This window comes from Calypte anna, chromosome 6 (assembly GCF_003957555.1).
Source record: "Calypte anna isolate BGI_N300 chromosome 6, bCalAnn1_v1.p, whole genome shotgun sequence".
NCBI lineage: Eukaryota > Metazoa > Chordata > Aves > Apodiformes > Trochilidae > Calypte > Calypte anna.
In genome coordinates, this window is record NC_044252.1 from 623573 (window position 1) to 645278 (window position 21706).

At 49.0% G+C, this 21706-nt stretch overlaps 1 protein-coding gene across 3 annotated transcripts in view; it reads right to left on the reverse strand.

Moving 5' to 3' along the window:
• GBF1 (golgi brefeldin A resistant guanine nucleotide exchange factor 1) overlaps positions 1–18463 on the reverse strand; it is an 80783-nt gene extending 62320 nt beyond the window's left edge. Inside the window, exons 1-3 of one of the 3 annotated variants that reach the window (XM_030452909.1) lie at positions 18211–18458; positions 13757–13862; positions 12768–12834 (exon numbers count right to left, since the gene is read on the reverse strand). In XM_030452909.1, the coding sequence (XP_030308769.1) occupies positions 12768–12834; positions 13757–13862; positions 18211–18218 (181 nt within the window). In that variant the 5' untranslated portion in view covers positions 18219–18458. Of the gene's footprint in view, positions 1–12767; positions 12835–13756; positions 13863–18210 lie in introns of all 3 variants that reach the window. The other 2 variants (XM_030452911.1, XM_030452910.1) reach the window with 2 other exon arrangements.
• Between the last annotated feature and the right edge of the window lie 3243 nt (positions 18464–21706).

Below are 21706 nucleotides of genomic sequence, written 5' to 3' on the forward strand. Positions count from 1 at the left end.
CCATACACAACAAGCCCACAGGAAAAGCATCCCTGAAGTTATCCACACTGTGTTTAAGAGGATTTAACACTGGGGACTCCATTACTCCACTGAATCAGAGCAGGAAAGGCTCAAAATGAATAATTCAGCTATCTGACCAGGAAGGATGAGTAAATGAGGTATGTCCAGGCAGGACAGCTCTCCAGCCTGGAGCCCTGTGCCCAGGAAGCACCAGGGACAAGGTTCAGGCCATGAGCCACCCTGTGGAGCCAGCCCACTCAGTGACACAAAGAGATGCAATTTCTGCCATGAATTCCCTGTGCAGTGCCAAGACTTCACATTCAGACAGCAGGGTCAGTCCTGAAGAGATGCAGCTCTGAATGGGATTTAGGTTCAGAAGGCTTGCTCTGAGCTTTCTGTGCCTCTGAATCCTGGGGCGACTCTTCCTCACCACACCAGTATTTGTGTGAATAAAAATGAAGGGATTTAACAAATCTTGTTCCTGCACACAGTTGTCAAAAAAGCTGACCTTTAGAACAGGAAAAAGAGGGGGGATTTAAAGGTTTAAAGAAGAGGCAGTGGCTGCCTGATCTACAACAAACCTTTGAAAAATTATGAAGCAGTGAAAATCCCCTACAGGTCCCAACAAAATGTGTCCAATTTGCATTCCTGCAAGCCTTCCATACACACCACTCTGCTCCTGTGTGTACACAGGCAAATAAATCCCTAGGAATAATACAACTGGGACCTGTATCTGATCTCTGATATATTATTGCTCCAGAGCTCCATCCCAACCTTCACAAACGGCTTTTTTCCTCCCAGATAACTAAATCAAAGCAGTCCCCATAAGCTTGCAAAGCAGGGAAGCTGAGGAATGGTTTAATGAATGTTACAACTCAACCTATTACAGACTCCCCAGCACTACAGAAGGAGATGGGGGGGAAGCACATGACTCTCCCTGTCTGGAAGTCTCATAAATTCAAATCCAGAAGCACCTGCCTTTCTAAGCCCCTTTATATTAAGCCCAACAAATAAACTGAGTGCTGACTGTGCAAAGGGACATAAAGCACAGGAAGGGAGAAGAACTGTGTCAGGCAAATACAGGGGGTTTCCCATTGAAAAAGTTACACTAGCTGTAAGATTGACACAGAAAGATTATAGAGGCTTAATGGGCTACCATGAGAACAAACAGGGGGGAAAAAGCATAAACAGAAAGTCACAGCAAAAGAGAAAAAGGAAGCATGAGACATGGAAGAGAAAGCTAAAACAAGGAACTCTGGAAAAGCGTGCTCCTCTTGCACAGCAGCTTCTGTGGCATTTACATCTGGCCCTAAGTGCTGCCTGTGGGCTAGCAGAACCTCAGGCAGGTTTTGGAGGTATGAAAGTTCAGCCTTATGTGCACAGCACACACCTGAAAGGTCTGTGTCCTGCTTCTAAGTTCTGCCTGGCCTTCACTGCTGTTTTGTATCTCCAAGCATCGCTGATTCTTCTCTCAAAATAAACAAATTAAATAAAAGGTTAGAGCATAAATATTTTAAAACAGCCTACTGTAAACAGCACAGGTTATCTACTATTATTCTTCCTGCTTCAGTTTCTAATTCACCTTTGGTTCCCTTACAATGCTGCAGACCACCCCATGCACGAGAGATGTCCTGACTAGAAGTAAGCAACAGAAACCTGTACGTCTTCTCCTGCCTCAGAGGCATTTAGGCATCCTGCTCAGAGACAAGTCACAGAAAACTCATGACTTTTCACAGACTACGAATACTTTGGCTTCTGTTCACATCTCTTCACGGTCAGAAACATGAAGTGTTTGTGGGAAACTGAAACTCTGCTAATGGACCCATACCTCACTTCATATGCTTATTCCAAGCCCCCTCTTGTATGCCTCCCAAGACTACTCCATCTTCCATGGCATATCATACCTTACAATTTCAAAACCCTTCACAAATAATCTCCTTGTCCTATGGTCCTTCTTAGATTTCTTTCAAACTTAAGTCACTGCAATCCCCTTTAACATCACAGTCTGATTCTTGTAATACTCTTCATAATGCCCTGTAGACAACCTGAGCTTCTTGACAGCAGAACTCTGCCGTTTTAAAACAAAATATAAAAGTCAGGGAAAGGAACAACATCCTTTTATGAAACATCCCTTTTATGGTAGACACATAAGGTAGCACATCCTGATTAAATGTTGTGCTTGGTTTTGTTTCTGTGGCTAGCTAGCTGATCACAAAGTAAGTTTGATGTCACACATGCTGACAGCTGCTCCACAGAAAACCAGAATCAGTTCAGTTGTACCACACAACTGGATGAGAACAGAGGTGACCTCTGATGTGAAATTTCACCTGCAACATGAAGCCCAGCCCTTCCAGTTTTATTCCAGAGTAAGCCAGAAAAAGGGAAAATAAAATTAAATTTAAAACTGGATGAAAAAGGCTTTAAAGAACTGTGCAAAGTGAGGAGAAACAGAGACTTCTAAGGGGCAGACTTCACATCTCAGTTGTTGGAAGCTGGAAAACTTGGGCTAAGGGACGTACCTACAGGCAAGAAAGAGTGCAGCAATAAGAGAAGAAAAGTCCGTGCTCATCTTTGGGTCTTTTTCTCCTCAATGTACTGCTCCTTCTACTGTGGTTTCCAAAAATTCCAACATCAGTTTAGCTCTCCAGCCTTCAAAGGATAAAAACTGAAGACATTACATGGGAGCTCAGGAGGGGAATTTCAGAACAGCCTCAGTGCCCAGTGAAAACGTTGTACAGCTGCAGTTATTTACCCCCAGTGCCCTTGGCCACAAATTCCCTGCCTCTCCACTGGTGTGACATGCTCTGCACCTGCTGGCTGCTCACCCCCCCCAGACACAGCCAGACCCACAGCTCACCAAGCTGGGAAGCAGAGCCCACCCTCCCAGGACAAGCTACAGGGGCACTGACCAGCCCAGAGGTGGCTACTGGGCACGCAGCATTGCCAAGGCTGACATCTTCCATGAGCAAGCAGATGGAAAAACGACACAAAAACCCCACAGTGAATCAAGAATATGCTGCAAGTGGTGTAGGTAAAGTTATTCAGTGCTTTGTGGAGGGGGAGAAAGCACTGTGAGACATTGTTTTTGTTTAAGAAGGATTTGGTGTCTGTCCCCAAGTCTGCAGCCATCTCCAACTTCCCTGTACACACTTCAGAAAATCTGTAACTTTCTGTTCCATTTCCTCCTGCTTGTATCTCTTAAGATTTTAGTTGTCATTGCCCATAATTATGCATTTCTGTTTAAAATACAGCCTGAAACTGTACTTGTGCCTAAAACTTGTGCTTGCACACGTTCCTGGAGGTCCCTCTCCAATGCCACTGGTTCCATTTTCTCCACAAATAATATAATTTTGTTGTGACTTGGATCAATATTACAATGCTTCAAGAAGCTTTATGCCTTTGCTAATCAGCTTTTGCTTCAGAAAAGCCTCGTAATTGGCTTTCTCTACCTCTGCTCATCTTCCATGTACCAACAGCCCAGGGAAGAAAACAGTTTTAGAAGATGGGCTTTCAGCCCTTTTTCAAGGGGGAGCTTGGTGGCTTTTCTGCTGGGTTTTGTTTGTTTGTCTTCTAGAAACAACTCTGCACTGAAGCTGAAGTCAGGATTCTTCAGTATTACTATGTCCTGGAACTCTGGGAGCTACTTTTCCTGTTTGATATCCCTATTTTCAAGAGGATCTTAAACAAGAACAAAGTGTGTGCCATTCCAGTTTCAACACCACAGACTACACAGACACAAGTTCTGTATAACTAATCCTACTGCTTTCACCCTTTCTGCTGACACTCCTACCATAACAACACCCAACAGCAGGACCCAATAAATATGCCAGATCCCACTGGTACCTCACCTGCACTAAAAGCCATGGATAAGTCTCAGCAGTATAGGAAATTGTTACTCAGACAACAGACAGCACTTCCTTTCCCAGAACAATTTGTCTCCTGCCCTGACAACCCGTTCCTGCTATATTTACCCTACCAAACTTTGCCAGTGATATATTTCCAGATGCACTTGAGCCACAAGTCCCTGTCAGTCACAGCCCAAGCACAGAGGAATCTGAGCAGAGAACAGCTCCTAGAAATCACTACATTTTAATCCATGCTTCCTCTCCTGCTTGCCTTTGGAGTGAAAGGAGGCAAAATGTGTAAAGCATTATTCTCGGGTTATTTTGGAAGCTGTTGTGGGGACAAGAGAGACTTCATTTGATACAGCTGTTTCCTTCAACTGTTTTCTTCATGGCTGACAGAGACACCTGAGCAGTAAAAGAAAAAACAAAAATAAATCTGAAACATGCAGTTAAAAATAACTGTCTGTTTCAGCCAATTGGGACTGGGTGTCTAGAAAGAGATTTTAAGGCGAGATGCTGAACAAGGAGCTCACAGATCTAATCTGCCATGGGAGAGCCAGTTCCTCATCCAGAAAGAAAGAAAGAAAAAAAAGAAAGTGCCATCCTTGCTGGAATAAAGCAACACATTTCAAGCAAGGAAAATCAGTCCTAGATATCAAATAGTTCAATTTCAGAAGTGACCAGGTAAAATGAGTTAAGTTTGAAGCAGTAAGAAGAGGACCTCATTTCTCCTGAGCTAAGCCACTCCTGGATTCTGCCATGCAGGTCTGCTCCCAGGCTCCCCCAGTGCTCAGCAGGTGCTTTCACTGGCATCATTTTATGGGATACTTAACACCCAACTTCTGATCATTCTCTTGGCTCTTGCTGCATTTCACTAAGTTCTCAAAGATCCTCTGAGCAAAGGACCAACTGAACTCTTTTCCCTGTTTCAGAAGATGCTCTTTCACAGCTCCTACCTCCGTATGGCTCCAATTCCAAAGTGCATTTTTTAAGTCTACAGCAATAGGGACAAAAAAAACCCAAACAAAAACCCAACCAAACCCACAGAAAACTGAAGTGACCTCTCAGGACCTTACAAGCAAGAAGACTTTGTCATCATACTGGTGGCTGGTCAGCAGGACTAAAGTATTTCTCAGTTCTGAGCACCATGAGTCCTCCAGAGAAGGAGATGGGAGCTAAATCAGTCATGCAAGAGGAAGAGGTGAAGAGAGGAGCTGAAAGGGTTTAAAACTGTAAATATCCTCCCTCTGGCTCCCTCCTCCCCTCTTCTGGAAAGCACAGACAGGCAGTTTCAACCTTTCCACCGTTTATTTAACTGGCTTAACAGAGGGTGCTAACAGGTCACAAATAAGCTTTTTAAATAAAAAGCACAAGTTGAAATCAGCTGTGAATACATCCAAACTTACAGCCAAACCGATTTCATTGCTCAGGGCAGAATTAACAAACACTGCAGCCTTCTTTTAGAGCCACATAACAAGTCCCCTTCAGTCAGCTGAATGCAGGTAGAGGTTCCTCAGATGAAAGGACTTGTGACCCCTTCCTATATTACTGCACTATAGCATTCCAACTGTCACATCCTAAAATGGTTTTGCTAGAGAGATGATTCCTGCTGCCCTAAACCCTGTGCTTTTCAAGGTTTTCTGGTAGCCTTTTCCTTTTCAAACCTGTAGCAACTGGAACACTTTTCAGGCACCTGCCTGGCACGTAGCACCACAGGGGCAGAGAGCAGCAGGACAGGAAAGAAAAGGAGCATCTTATGGGTGGCACTGAGAGATGATAAAACAAAAAACCAACAAAAACCAACCCACACTGGCTGAGTGGGATCAAGTGAAATGTGGGCAAAATGTGAACTGCATTACACGTTGGTTTATTAGCAGGCTGATACAGCTGCTCCAACTCAGGCATCTCACTGGGGGATGTGAGCAGCTGGTCCCATCACCTGCTGTGCCTGCGGAGTGAAAGGCAGCCTGTGACCTTCCCCTGCAGCACATGGGGCTTCTGCATGGCAGCCACCTCCAGCATGGCCCAGAAACACAATAGCACCCAGGACTCCCTTCCAAAAAGCAGCCAGGAGTTCAAGGCAGCTGGATGAGAAGGAACTCCACTCCCAGATTTTTCAGGGGTGGTAGGAAAGGCTGAGGGGAGAGAAGAGTTTTCAGAATTTAAGTTGATGCTGCCTCTGACACAAAACTTCAGTGGCCAACCACCAAACCACCATCACCAAGTTTAGAACTTGCCTCTTGGCCAAACCAGAACCCAGTTTTTTCTACAGTATCACAGTATTCCTGTTGCAAATGAAAAAAGCCTCTTCCTACTGACCGTGTTCTAACAGACTGGTAAATATTTGAGCAAACACATTTCCTACACCTCTGCATTCATCAGCAACAATGTCACCAGAGTAAATATTTCCAGGATTTCCTTCCCCCTGCTCCCTGAACCAACCTCATTATTTCACATCTCGAGTGCTAATTTCATCCTGAGGCAGAAAGGGTTTAAGAGAAGTGAAAGTCAATAGTGCTTGTTAGATCTCAAGTCTGGCTGAACACATTTGCACCTCAGACACTGAAACCCCAGATGTTTTAGCTACATTAAATTCATGTCATCTACAAGACTGCAGGAGTTCTCATAGCACTGCACACAGCTGGGAGGTTTACAGCTCTTTCCTGGACCATTTGGTGCCTTGCATCATTTTCTAAAGACAAATTACACGAGGAAGACTGACTGTACATCTGAAAATCTTTTACAAATTTATAACCAGGGGGTCCCAACCAACTTGCTATCTGATTAGCAATTTTCTTCATTACTCTGCTACTGTGACACCTTTAAATCCCTCCTAATCTACCTCTTTTTTTGATGGTTTTTTTTTTTTTTTAAATCTTTGTCCTGGTTTGGGCCAGGATAAAGGTGGTTTTCTGTTTCTGTACTTTTGCTTTTAGCTAAGTCCCTTGTAAGTAGTTGCAAAGAGAGCGTCTGTTATTCGGTTTAATTGCCGGGCCAGTGTTAAACCGTGACAATCTTTCACACTCATTACTGAGAGAAGAAGCACTTTATCACATATCCCTGCATTATTCCTGAAAAAAAAAAGACATTTTGCCCAATTGAACCTTCTTCCAAGGTTGAACCTTTCTTCACCTTCACAGGCTTAGGGACCAGCCCATAACCATGACCAGGAGCCAGTGTTTGAAGGGCAAATGAGGGCAGGCAGTATAAAAAAACCTCAAGTGTTTAACAACTTTGTCTATTTAAGTATATGCTTAGCAACAGCTTCCTGTACGTTGTATCAATGATGTTACTTTGCAGCAGCTTTGTAATAAAACACATCCTTTTTTACCAGTTATTTTGTGACAGCTTTGTGTAATTTAATGCTGCTTTTGGAACAGCTTTGCATGTTTAATGACTTCTCTTTGCTACCAACTCTTAGAGGTGAGGAAGCTCCAGTGAGCCGGCTCTGTGTGCAGGGTCCTATCCCCTTATGCCACCCTCTAGATAAGCACCTGCGCTTTCAGACACAGCTTGTTGCTTCCTGGAATTAAATCACCTTGGGGACATTGCTTCTAACAGGTTATTATTTAATAACTTCTACTGGGAGTTCACATACACCCCTGCTTCCCCAGTTGGGCTTTTAGTATAATGCAAACAGCCTTAATGTCTCTTCACTGGCCACAAGTCCTTTAAACTCCTCTTGACCAAAACAAAGACATCATCATAAAAAAAACCCCAAGCCAACTGGAATAAAACCTCCGAGGATGACTTAAGAGGAACTTGAACTTCACCAGAGCATCTGGTACTGCCTTTCCACCAAATCAAACTGCAATTTATTGCCCTCTAATGTATGTCCATTAGGCCACTTCCTTCATGGCTCCACTTCAGAGAGCAGCAGGAACTGAGGGAAATAATGGAGCTCCCAGCAAGTGGGAAAGTAATTGCTCAGCAGGCGTGGAACAGGAGAGAGTCAGTTGCAGCCCCTGCACATGTGGGAGCTGCTCAGAGCCCAGCCCTGCAGTGCTAACACAAGGCTGGTGTTACACAGCAAGCCAAGCACCAGCCAGCAGTGCCTGTCCATCTGGAAGCCTGGGCTCCTGCAGGAGCAGGGCTCAGGAAAGGATTCCTTCCACCAGCACCACCTCCTGCCTCTACCTGCCACTCACCAGCCACACACACACACAGCTGGCAGACTCTGACATGCCAGGCTCTGCCCTGCAGCTCCACACAGAGAACTCTGCTAAAGGGATGCTGGAGGTGCCTGAAGGGCAGTGCAGAAATACCTGGTGTGAGGATCCCCTTACTGGGGTGGCTGTGCACTGCTTTGGTTGGTTTGGTTCTTCCTACAGATATTCCCAGACTCACCCCACTTCTTTTGGAAATTGTTCAGGAAGTTTCTTCCTACTCAGAAACACAAAATAGAAGAAGAACACAAAAACTAAAAATTTATCAAATTAAGGATGCTATACAACTGGAGTTGAGTCCTTTCTGTCTGGTCAGAGAATGTCACAAAAGCTAAATGTTAGCCTGAGCTGCCTGTCTTCCAAAATGACAGGTAATGAGTATGGATACCTGGTACTTAAAAAAAAGAATAAAATTAAGATATTAATTTTTTTCTTTTTTAGTTATCACAGGAACAATCTAGGAAACCAGTTTCTAGGAAACCAATTTTCTTCATCTTTTATATGAAGCTGACATGCAACAGAAGAAAGATTTTGTTTTTCTCTCTCTCTCTGCTCCTGGCAGCACTGCAATCCTTCAATGCAAACAGAGGGAGACACACCAAGCTTACAGTTCCTAAGTGTTTGTTATTTGCTAAGAAGTCCAGGCACTTCCAGCAGAGAGTCAAGGTAGAAATAATAAATAGAAGAGGGCATTGCCCTTATGTGCAAAGTAACAAGCACTGCAGCACTACACATATCACCCATCCATGTAATCTAATTCCTACACTTTTTTTTGTAAGAAAAAACCAAAACATTTTTTTCCTGATTGTTTCACTTGAACAGACCACAGTGAACATCTCAGCTCCTACACACCAGCACAGTGACCAGGCCACCTCTCTATATTCACAGCCCGTTTACCAAGATCTTTCAGAAGAAGTTCAGACATTTAACCCAAATCAGAGAGATTCCCTTATTGTTTTATACTAATGTCAGATTTTCCTAAAAACTGAGTTTCAGGAGCTCAGCCATGAGCAAAGGGTGTGTGCAATCCAACCTACACACCAGAAAGCTGATGGCTACAGTAACAAGTAAATTAAGCCACTACACTGGGCAAAGGTTCTTTGCTGGTTACAGTCATTTGACCTTTAGCCAGCTCTTAATGCCCCAGCCAAGCCTCTAAAGATGGAGATTTGCAGCAGCTTCTTGTCTGAAATAAGCCATGAAAAGATTCTTCTGAACCCACTGTACAAGCATTCATCTGAAATGTCATGAATGTGCATGAAATCAGAGTGCTGCTAACAGCTCACTCTGCAGCTTCTGTTTAAATGCACTAGCTCTGAACCACCAGAGGATAAAAGGACTCAAACCTTCCAGCCTGGCACTCCTGGACCTAAAACATACACGAGCACCTCTTCACAGGTGTGTTTACCTACTTTAAACCTTCTTTAAATAAGACTCTCCATGCACACACTTTGCACAAACACCTGCTTCTCCCACTGCACTGCTGACTGGCACCAGGCAGTGGCACTCAGACGTCTGCTGTCCTGCAGCCACCCTTCAGCATCCTGCTGCCTGACCCACACTCTGCCCTGGAGGAGAAGGACTACAGAAGAACCTGCTCTGCCTCTGCACCACACTGGAGAGGGCTGGAGACTCCCACAGCCACAGCCAAGATTTAAGGAAACACAACCTGCTCAGATCAGGCTGGGATTTCACTGCTGCTTCCAGCCACTTGTGGTTAGAAAAGCTCTCCTGAAGGAGCTCGAGAACACCTCAAGTTGGAAATAGTCATGGAAGAGAAGATGTGGAGTTATCACTGGGTGTCAAAACAAAGCTTGTTGACCTCAATCCATAATAAAGTGACAACATCAGCAAATATTTCACCATCCAGACATTTTCTAGATACACAGCTTACTTTTTAAAAAAGCAGTCAGACAGAAGTCGTGGTGACACTGACCCCAGATGCAAACTTGATGCTTCCACCAGTTCTAAAGTAACTTCTGCAGAGGTAGCTGTGTTTCAGTGCTGCATGCAGGGACCAGGCATGACAGTCACTACTCCCATATTAACTACTGACTACCTCAGGACACCAACCTTCTGCCTTTTCCAAGCCCTGGAAATACCAGAGACCCCACAGCACTTATGCAGAGGTGCCTATCTCAGCACAGCAAGCATTCAGATATTAGATTTATCTGGCAGTAATTATGCATCACCCAAGATGACAGAACCTCTGCTCTTCCTTTCAGTTCTCCAGGCAGCTGCCACCAATAACAACAAAAAACGTATGCAGCTCATCAGGGGTAAAACCAGCACACAATAAAGCAGGGGGGCAGAGACATTAAACTGGTTTTATAAATCTACATGGAACAGAAATTAAGCTTCCCTGTCAGACTTCTCAAGATTGTCCAACATAACCCAGCTCCAAGGCCATCTTCTCCAGATGTTCCCTTCAAGAGGCCATCTAGACATGGGATGGGATGGGATGGGATGGGATGGGATGGGATGGGATGAGATGGGATGAGATGGGACGGGATGGGACGAGATGGGACGAGATGGGACGAGATGGGACGAGATGGGACGAGATGGGACGAGATGGGATGAGATGGGATGGGATGAGATGGGATGAGATGGGATGGGATGAGATGGGATGGGATGGGATGGGATGGGATGGGATGGGATGGGATGGGATGGGATGAGATGGGATGGGATGAGATGGGATGGGATGAGATGGGATGGGATGGGATGGGATGGGATGGGATGGGATGGGATGAGATGGGATGGGATGGGATGGGATGGGATGGGATGGGATGAGATGGGATGGGATGAAATGGGATGGGATGAGATGGGATGGGATGAGATGGGATGGGATGAGATGAGATGGGAGGGGATAAGATGGGAGGGGATGAGATGGGAGGGGAGGGGATGAGATGGGATGAGATGGGATGAGATGGGAGGGGATGAGATGGGATGAGATGGGATGAGATGGGATGAGATGGGATGAGATGGGATGAGATGGGATGAGATGGGATGGGACAGCACTGCTCAGCTGAAGGCAAGCCTGGGCTATTTTTCTAATCAAATGAAACTCATTATGCCATTTAGTGACCCCTGAGGAACAGCAGTTGGAAATGGGAGCCCCGAGGTGCCTCTCCATGCTGCTGACCAGGGCACTCCAGCATCCCAGGCAGGACAGAGTTAATCCCCACCAGCTCAGAGGAGAACAAAAGGTACTCCACTGCAACAGGCCTAACATTTACATTGCCTCTCTTTGCTCATTAAACAGGTTTTGGTTAAATAATGAACAAACTGTATTACAGACTCCGATGAGAATTCCAAAATTATAAATCAACTGGTAAAGCCCAGAGGAGAAGGAAGGGAGTGGGAGGGAAGGAAGGATAATATTGACTGATATAAAGGGCGCAGCTTGACAGTGGATATTCCTGCCACACCTGATCAAACAGGCTCCGTGGGGGAGGGGAAGGGAGATGGGACAAGGCAGCCTGAAATTTGCATCCGGAACAGATTAAAATGGGTTCTTGGGGGATTGAGAAAATACATAATATATATTACCAGAAATGCAAAATTGTAGGAAAAGCTAACTCAAATGTCAAAGATTACAGCTTGAATAAATTTAAATATAAAAAGCAATGTGTTTCCATGAGCTAATGAAAGAGATGTGAAAGGGAGGTCTAGACAAAAAAAACAAAACAAAACAAAACAAGAAACTGCCCACCAAAAAAACCCCAAAAAACAACAACAACCTGAGCTTGGCCTCCTCATTGCCTGGAAGATGAGGCAGGGGACTCTGTACTGTTCCAGGTGCTGCCCAGTCCATGACTACATCTACAGATGGAGCACACTACTGCTGTCCTGGCTCAGGATGCTGGTCAGCAAATAGCAGGAACCACCAGCATGGTACCAACACTGCAGCAAGGCAGTGACCATCCCACCATGAACAGGATGATAACCTCTCAGTACATTCAGCTCTGCTTTCTCTGACACAAGCAGTGGGCCTGCACCTTCTCCTCCTCCAGCCAGCAGCACTTTGTACCTACCTGCTCTGGACAAATGGCCAGGCCCTGACATCATGTACTCATCCTGCATCCTGAGATTCCCTGCTCTTGCTGGTAAGAAGAGATACTTGAAATAATGACAAAGAACTCCATGAGACTTAGTTTGAAGAAAATTTTAAGCTGGGCAGAAAGAATCCCAACTTTGTGTTCTGCTTCTGGAACCACAACAGATTTCCAGTGTCTTTCAGTGCAACTGCTCACAAAGCAAGCCCTTCCCTTCAAGATTTAAGTGACCCAAACGGAAAGTGAGCCCAGTGCTTCACTGGTCACTGATAACAGATGATAAACACCAACAAACCCAAGAATGTCAGAAGAAAACAGGGAAGGGAGGCTACTTTCTAAGCAGATTTTTCCCATCATTCATGGATCAGAAAGCAAAGCACAGAAAGATTCTGAGTAATAACCCATCACTTTTCATACCTTACTCCAAGCTTCAGTATATTGCAGAAACATGCACACGTGTGTATAAAATGGTGTATGTACTCACACTACATATCTGTGTGTGTGTGGATCTCCAGACAGTGGCAGCACTGGTACCTGTGTACCAGTCTACATGGACACGTGTCCCAAAGTACCTCCCTGTTTGCTCTGATTGATCAATAGCTGCCCTCTGCACAGTGAGTGTGACACACCAGCACACCTGTACATCCATTTGCACAGAGCCTAGCAGGCACAGGGACCTGCTGGCCTCTGCAGGAGCTCACCTCTGATATTATTCAGCACTTCTTTTAAGAGGCTAAAGCTATGCAGCAGGGGATCCCTTTCTTCATCCTACAGGTGGAAGAAGGAAGTAATTAGTGAGGCAAACATATTCCTGAAGGCAAATCTTAATAACAGATCTGTAAAGACATTTCCCCCCTCAACTGTGGCTAGAGTTTAGCACTGTCAGGGTGTTTACTCCACAAAAAAACAAAAAAGAAGTGTTTTTATTCTCCTCTTAGTGCTCCCCAGTGTCATCCAGCTCAAATGCCAAAGCACAGGCTCAAGACTGAGCACTCTGGTTTGGTTTTATTGTCCTCCAGAAATATTTCTGCTCAGCCTTCCATTGATCAATACATTTCAGAGCAGATCTGCCTCATGCCCTATTGAAATGGCTCCCCTGGCTTTGCTACCCAGTTAACCTGTGACACAGACACCCAGTGACATCAGTAGCCTGAAGGAAGAATCACAGTGCAAAATGCATAACAGCAGCTGCATCCTTCAGCCTTGCTCTATCTTTTCACATCAACAGGGAGGAGCAGCAGTTTCTTCAAGCTGTGTACTCTGCAGCCACACCTCTGACTGGGTGGCAGTCAGCTCTGATGAAGAAATGCCTGTTAGAGAGAAAAAAGCCCTGCCCTCTGCCAAACTGGAACCACTGGTGCTGGGTGACAGCCAGCTGCTACTCACCTGCCACTCCAAAGCACACCACATCCAGGTGTTTACATTGCATCCCTACTCCTGCACTTATAGCTTTCAATAAATCAGGTTTGAAGCTATGGAAAAGATGCAGTCAGGTGCATAAGCTAGAGGTCACAAAACAACATGGAAAAAACCAAAAAAGATGCAATGCCATATGGAAAAAGCACCCTATGTATGACTTCCTCAGCTTTTATTTCATGGGTTTGGTGATGAAGACTGTCATTGCCTTCTTCCCCAAACCCAGGAGGTTGCTGCCCTGCCACGAGGAGAAGGCAGAGCTGTGGGGACTCACCAGGTGTGTGTGAGTGCTCCACCGGGCGTTCCTCTTGATGGCTCCCACCACAGCATTGATCTCACCTTGCACGATGTAGATGTTCTTATCCACCATCCTTGCAGTCCTGAAAAGAAAGGCAGCCCCAGTCAGTTCCCAGTGCCTCAGAACCAGTCTCTTCCTCAGATAAAACACCAGCTCAGCCCAAGTCAAGCAGGAGGCCTGCAGAGAAGCAAAAACCTCAGATCTTTGTTCTGTGCATGCAAACAGAGCTCTCTGGTCACAGGGAAGATGCTTTTCCACTGAGGGTGCTTTCAAGAAGATGAAGAGGGCATCCACAAAGTTAGAGACAGCTTTGCCAAGGCACATTCCTCATTTTTTTGAGGTTCACAGAAAGATAAGATGTTAGGGCACCCTGACACTGTAGTGACACACACACCTCCAGCACTCAGGCACAGTCCTGCAGCCCCACAGAGAACACAAAGCCCGTCCTGCTGATCTTGTGCAGCTCTCTTAAACAAACAGCACTGGCTTCACTAAGCTGCCCACAGCAGAACTCTTGGGGAATTTAAACTTTAGTTTTATCAAAGTAATTTGTACCAGATGTTGATTTCAAGACAGTGGGTAAGGAAAAAGTGATAGGTAAGAACTCACAACAAAATGAGCAAAACCAGAGACAAAACTGGGTGTAAGGCAGGAGTGAGAAAGGTACAAGCAGACATTAACTCATGCAGCCTGAGGTCCTAAGGGACAAACATACACTGATGTACCCAGAGAGTCAGGGGAGGGGGAAGAATTCCACAAGCAAGAAACATCCACAGTGGTCTGAGAAAAAGCCACAAAGCCTGGCTCACTGCAGCACGGGTCTCCAGATGGAACCCAGACACAATTAACCACACAGAAACAAGAATGGAGGGGGGTGAACAGACACAACTGGTTGTGAAGAGTGTGAGATGATACCTCGTCTGCAAATGGGAAGGATTTAGTGGAATGGTAACCAAGTAATGAGAATTTTTCAGTCAGATATAAAAGAAAAATGAGAAATGAAGCCTGAAGTCACAGCAAAAGACTGGAAACAGGTGAAACATTGCTCACAACACTTCAGATCTGAGGGGCTCACAAAGCTCTGGGGTGGGCAGAGGGCAGTAAGGCACAGATAACATGAGAAGGATTTTTGCCCATGCAGAAAAAGCAGGAAAGAAACAGTTTTGGTGTTCTACTCCAGAGCTCAGAAAAAAACACCACAGAAATTTCAGAACATCCACCCAGGACCTGTCAGGCTTCACATTAATTAACTTGTCTGAGTCCCCAAAAACACTTCAAATACACAAATATCCTCTGAGTGACAGTGACAGAGGCTAATTTGCTTCAGGACTCTGTAAACAAAGAAACTAAGCAAACTATTATAAAAAGACACCTAATCAAGAGGGAGCATCTCACTTGTTTCAGGTTTTTATCTTCTCAAAAGGATGAAGGATCTTGGGGCAGCACTGCTTCTTACTTCATGAGTTATACAGAATGGTACTGCTGAGTGGTACAAAGCCCAGCCACATCTATCACCTGCTGCACACACACAGATACTCAAGAGTTCTGACAATATGATGCCACAGCTTCAATGCCAGTCTGCTTGCTGCTGAAGCTGCCTGTAGGACTCCCGTTTCTTCTCTACTTTTAACCCAGGAGGATGCAGACAGAAAGGGTCACTAAGCTCAGTCCTTCCTCTGCAATGCTCAGCAGCTCCCAAACCTGGTGCTGTCTCCAAGCAGCAAAACATGAAGCAGACACAAACCTCTACAACACACTTTTCCTTTTACCCTGCTAGGATAATCAGTGTGCTGATCCTGAAGGGTACCAAAAGAAAGGTACCTGCTGCTTGGCAGGGCTCTCCTGACACAATAAAATGCTGCAGAACTGCAGTGTTGTTTTGGGGTGGGTTTTTTAGCAATTGCATCCTTTCACTGCTGCTGCAGATGAGAGTGTACTCCTTCCCTCACTGCAGAATGCTCTTCAGTCAAAAGTACAAGGATTCCCTTTACACACACTAAAAAACTTACCAGCCTTTCCAAGCACCTGGAATTACCTATGAAGCTGGGGACACAAATTCCCCCTCAGCTCTCTGAACATGACACACAGAGTCCACTGGGGAAAGACAGGGGAAAACCCTGCCTCACACTTCAGCTTGCAGCTCACCAAGCAGTAGCACACACACATTCCAAACTAACCCACAGCCAACTGTCTTCATTCATGCAAAGAATCCTTGCAACTGTGTGCTGGAGAAGGAAACAGAAAGTAATTATAGGCTCAGGGGGGAGAAAGCCAGACAACTATTTCCAGAGGGATGCATCTTGTCAGCTAACCCCACCCAAAGCACCATCCATCCCTGCAGAGGTGGAGGAGTTTATTTGCAGCAGTGCAAACAGCAACAAGTGCTCCTACTTCAGAGCTCAGTACACATGTACTGTATTGGAAGTACTTTTTAAAAGCAAAATTGATGCCCTGAAGCTGCAGAGAGTGCCAAGATTTACCAGGGTGGCACTGAACAGTCAGCTGGGTGGCAGTCAGGCAAAACCACTACACGTTTGCTCAATATACCAAAAATGCTAACGTGAATCCATGCTCAGTGCTACAAAGGAGTGGCCTGAAGAGTGGCTGTGGAGAGCTCAGCAGAACCTCCAGTGCTGAAGGGGATGACAGAAGTTGAAGCAAAACCTTCCTGGCAAAGTCAGAGCTCCAGCAGCCCTGGGTGTCTGCAGAGCAAGGGAAGCCCTGCTTAGCCAAAGGTGAGACACTGATGTGGCACAGAGATTCAGTTATTAAGTTCTGTGCCCTTGAGTTGCACAGAAACAAACAAAACCAAAACAACTCAGGTACCTATTGAATATCAAACGCTTTTTAGCTCTTCAGTTAGCCTGACATAAACTCCTGGGGTTTTTTTCTCATGATGGGTTCATCCCTCAGCTCAAAGCTCAGATCTCCCTCCCCTGCAGAACTCTGAGAGGCAGCACAGTGACAGTGACAGCTCCAAACCCCAGCAGCACAGCTGGCCAGGAACAGGGGTGCTGGAGGCATTCACAGCCTCACTGATAGGCAACAGGGTCAGGGACATCTAACATTCAGATGCTTCTCAAAGCCTTTAGCCATGTTTTAAGGACAGGGACTTCCCCTCTTCTGAGACTCCTGAAAGAGGACAGATGTGAAACCCTCACACAAAGGCACTGACAGGATTTATATCAGCAGAGGTTGTCTCACACACCCCCTAAACACTCCATGGCTCCACCTTGCAACGTGTCACCCCTCAACACACCAGTGCAGCGGAACCCAAAGAAGTCTCAGGGACACTTCCAGGAAACACTCCCTCCCCTGCAGGGAAATAAATGTCTGCAGCTCTCTGGAAACAGGCAAGAGTGAGTTAGCAGCAGAAGTGACACAAACTTCCACCAACTCACCTCCTCCTGTCACTAAACTTTAGCCTTCAGCTATGGTAACTGACTCAAACCTGGGGACATTACTCCAATTAACAGTGATAATTAAAAAACACAGCATAATCACAATATGCAAGAAAAGGAGGATTTCCAAGTGAGCTTGCAGTGCTGTAACTTTCCCCTGTTTATTACAGTTCATGGATAATCTATCCAGTCTCTGACCTGGGTCTGGTCACTCCTGGCAAGACACAGTGCTACCAAAACACAACACACAATGTCCTCCTGCCACAAACAATTCCTGCCTCAGCCCAAGCCACCTCTGTTCCCCTGCAGCCCAGCTGGCAGGGAGAAAGCTCCTGCACACATCTCTAGCAGGAAATTCAACTTGGTTGGGTTTTCCACCCAACAAACCACCCTGACGAGCATCACAGGCAGGAAACCTTCAGAGAACGCAGGATGTCTCTCCCAGGGCTAGCTCCTAATGCAAAAAAAACCCAAAAACCCCAGGGGAGCGTTGATTTAGCAGCATGGGGAGGAACGGTGCAGCCCAGGGAAGCCCAAACCCTTCACAAACCGGGCAGCAGAAGATGACAGCGGTGGGAAGGGCTTCCCCGGGTCTCCCCTCTCACCTCAACACCGAGGCAGGGAACCCAGAAGAGAAACAACCCCCCCGAACACAGCACCTGAAGGCGGGCAGGGAAGGGGGCGATTTTCTTCCCCTTAAAGGACAGCACCAGGGCAGCAGCCCAGCTCCGGCCCGACACCCTGCTCGGCTCCCGGCCTTCCCCCTCCTCACACAGCGAACCTGGATGCCGGGAACCCCCCCTGCCCCCCGCTCCCCCAGCAGCCCCGCTGCCTGCGGGCTGAGCCCCCGCCACCTCCCTGCCCCCCGGGCCTGTCCGGCCGGGTCCGGAGCGGAGGGAGCAGCTGCCCCCCCACACACCCCCCGGGCCTCTGCACCCCCTGCCCGCCCCTTCACCACCCGCAGCCTCCCTTCCTCCCGCCCCCGCGTCGCGACAGTATCGCGACAGGCGCTCTGCTCCCGGTACTGACCCCCGCATCCAAGATGGCGGCGGCTGCTCCCCGCGGCTGCCGCCGCTCCACACATCGGGCGGCGCCGCCAGCGGGAGGGCTCGGTCCGCCCTTCCCTTCCCTCCCGGCGGCCCCGGGGAGGTGGCGGCGGTGTCGGGGAAGCCGCCGGTGAGGGGAGCGGGGAAGGGAGGGGAAGGGGGGGGGGAATCCTGCGGGGCGGCGGGAGAGGAACCGACCCCGCAGCGCCCTGACTGACGTGGAAACCGGCGCACCCCAACCCGCTGCCTTTGACGGGCGGCCCGGCCAGCCAATCCGCGCACGACGCGGAGCGCCACGCCCTCCAAAAGCCCAATGGGAGAGCGGCGTGAGAGAAAGGGAGGCGGGCCCTCCGGTGACAATCGGCCGAGAGCCAATGAGCGGGCAGAGGGTAGAACTAGCGGGGGCCGCTGGCCAATGGCGGGGCAGCTCCCCGCGCGCGCGCAGCAAGGGTGGGTGAGGGCAAGGGGGCTCCCCGCGCAAAGCATTGTGGGATGGGGCTGTTGGGCCTGAGGCGGCAGCGGAGGCGGGACCGGAGTGAGCCGAACCGGACCGGACCGAACCGAACCGGGCCCTGAGACTCTGCTCTCGGCTATGTGGGGGTGGCCGAGAACGCCTGCGCGTCCTCCTGCAGGAGGAAGGCAGCGAGCGAGGGGCCGCAGGCCTGTGAGGCCGGGCCGGGCCTGCCCGCGGTGCTCGGTGCGGGGCCGCAGCGCAGTGCCGCCGCTCCGGGCTTGTCTGGTGCCGTTCCAAGCCGCTTCCCTGCGGTGGGTGCGGAGGAGCGGCCCAGCAAGCGGGCAGTTCCCCGGGTCAGGGTGTTACTGCTCCTCGAGAGCAGTGCTGGAGAGAGCAGGCGGGAGAGCTCGGATGGGTGAGAGCCGGCACGCAGCTCCTCCTCCTGCTGTCCTGCTCGCTCGGGGACTTGCCCCAAAGCAGAACACAGCCTGCCCGAGCTGGGCTACAGACTGTACAGCAGCTTCTGCTGAGCTGGCCTGGCAGCTCGGGGCCGGGGCTCAGTCCAGGTGACACTTTGTTAGCCAACTCCTTGCAGGAAGAGCACTCCCTGCTGTGCACCCAGCACAGTGGATTCCCGGTGCTGGTCCAGCCTCAGCTCCTTGCTGTGTCTACCCCCAGGCTCAGAGCAGTGCAGTTTGGTGGCAGAAATGTACAGGGGTCACGCGTTCCCTGTTTGAGGTGCTGCCCACTGCAGCTGGGGCAGAGGAGAGCAGGTCCTGGCAGTCCATCAGCAGCTGTCAGGCACCAGCAGCCAGGTCAGGCTGGGCATCTGCTGAGGCCCAAGCAGCAGCTATCCCCAAAATCTGTCTGCAGGGAACATCCTGAATCAAAGTGGAAGTGAAGGAGAGGTGGAAGGGTCAGGAAGGATCCATTTGTTGCCCTCCGTCTGCTGCAGGAAGTTCTCAGGCCCCAGGGAATGTGCAACAAGACTCTTCCCTGTCCAGCCAGACCCAACACTCAGGATGACTCCACCACCACCCTACAAGATGGCCAGAAACCATCCCAGCCCTCTGGAGGGCACAGTGTCCAGGGAAGGTGGGATGGGACACTGGAAATGGTCTGTGAGGTTTCTCCATGTGGACAGCTGCCTGAATGCTGCCTGGGCAGGAGCCAGTCCCTGGATCCTGGGCTGAAGCTGATGGAGCCCAGGGGACCTGCTGCAGCTGGGCTTTACCTGGAGATCTCCTAGGAAGCCTTTGGAGCTGGAAGTTGGAACTGTCCTTGTTTGGAGCAGCAGTGTTTGTTCCCCAGAGGTGGAAGGGGAAATCCCACAGCCCAGTGTCCTCAGACATCTCAGCCCAGCCCCTGCTGCAGCCATCCTGAGCTCCCCAGCACTGAGTGCAGAGGGACTGCAGAACCCACCTGGGCCTTGAGGGAAGGTTTGCAGAGCCAGACCTGTTCCTGGGGCTTCCTCCTCCCCTCCGGGGTGTCTCCAGACATGTGGAAACTCCCAGGACTTTGTCACAACCACTCTGTCCCTCTCTGCTCAGGGAAGGGGGCTGGCTTCCACCCTCTGGGGGAAGGGGCTGGAGTCCTCTCCTGCCCCCCACCCACTGCCAGCTCTGCTCCCCCTCCCCAGGGTGGTGTTTATGGAAGCTCCATCACAGAGCTTGGAGCCCAGCCAGCCAGCAGCCTCCTTTGCTGCACCTTCAGTGCCTTCACAAAGCAAACAGTGCAATGTGCTTTGCATTTGTCTTTTCATACTGACAGTCCAGCACTGCACTGTCTGGGGAGAGGTTAAAAGAGAACCAAAGCACAGCATGGAGCAGCCCTGGGGAACCCTCCTGCACCCCAGCACCTCAGCTTTGTCAGACCAGCACTGCTCTGGCCACACAGGAAATCCCTGAGGTGAGAGGGTGGCACCAGCACCTGGCAGCAGTGGGGAGGCCCTGGGGTGCCTGGCCCAGCAGCACCTTGCCACAGCTCTGCAGACACCAGCCCTGGGCATCTCTGAGCACCAGAGGATGAGGGTGTAGGACCAGGGCACGGGGCTGTCCCTTGTCCCCTTGTTCCCAGAGGATGCAGCAGCTCTGCCCCGTGCTGTGAAACCCCAGAGCAGAGGAGCAGGCTGTGCAGATTCCTGCTGCCTGGCCAGGGCTGCTGGGCTTTGCCCTCCCTGCAGAGATGGAGCTTCCCAGCAGTTCCTGACGTGGCCATTCCTCCTCACCCCACAAGGAGCACCCAGAGGGGGGGCTGCAGGCTCACTGACCATCAGCCCCTTGCCCAGGTACCAGCTCAGCACTGTCACCTGCAGAGCCCAGACCCGTGGGCACATTGTGACACAGACATTTTCCAGCATGTTAAACAGGCTGAGAGAGGTTAAACCTCCGTCCCCTCATCTCGGAGGCTTCTGCTGTTTCTCAGAGGCTTTGTGAGGTCTCCAGGAAAAGGAGAAAGAAGGATTTGACTCAGAAGCTGTTGTCACAGCTGGACACTGCTTGCAGCCCCCTCCCCAGAGCTGAGCATCCCCAAAACTGCTGAATGCTGAACACAGGGCTTCTCAGCAGCTGCTCCTTTCCTAGGCAGAGCCCAGCCCAAAGCCAGCTGAAGGCTCTCCAGAGGAAAACCTGTGTGCTGCATCTGGGCCAGGCTGCACCTGGGCCAGGACTGAGGCAGCACCTGGAGAGGACAAGGGGCAATGGGCACAAGGTGCTCCTGGGGAGATTCTGCTTGGACACAAGACGAAACCTTTCCCCAGGAGTCCAGTCAGCCACTGGGACGGGCTCACAGGACAAAGGGTGGATTCCCCCACCCTGGAAGGTTTGAAGTCTCAGCTCCACAGGGTGCTGGGACATCTCCCATCAGCAGTAACATGGGAAGGGTTGGACCAGGTGGTCCCTGAGGTCCCTTCCCACCCAACCTGTGATTCACCAGAGCCAAACGAAGACACTCAAGAAATATGACAGCCCTTCTCTGGGAGGCAGACAGTGCAGCCCTGCAGCTGCAGAGCAGCTTTTTTTAGGCT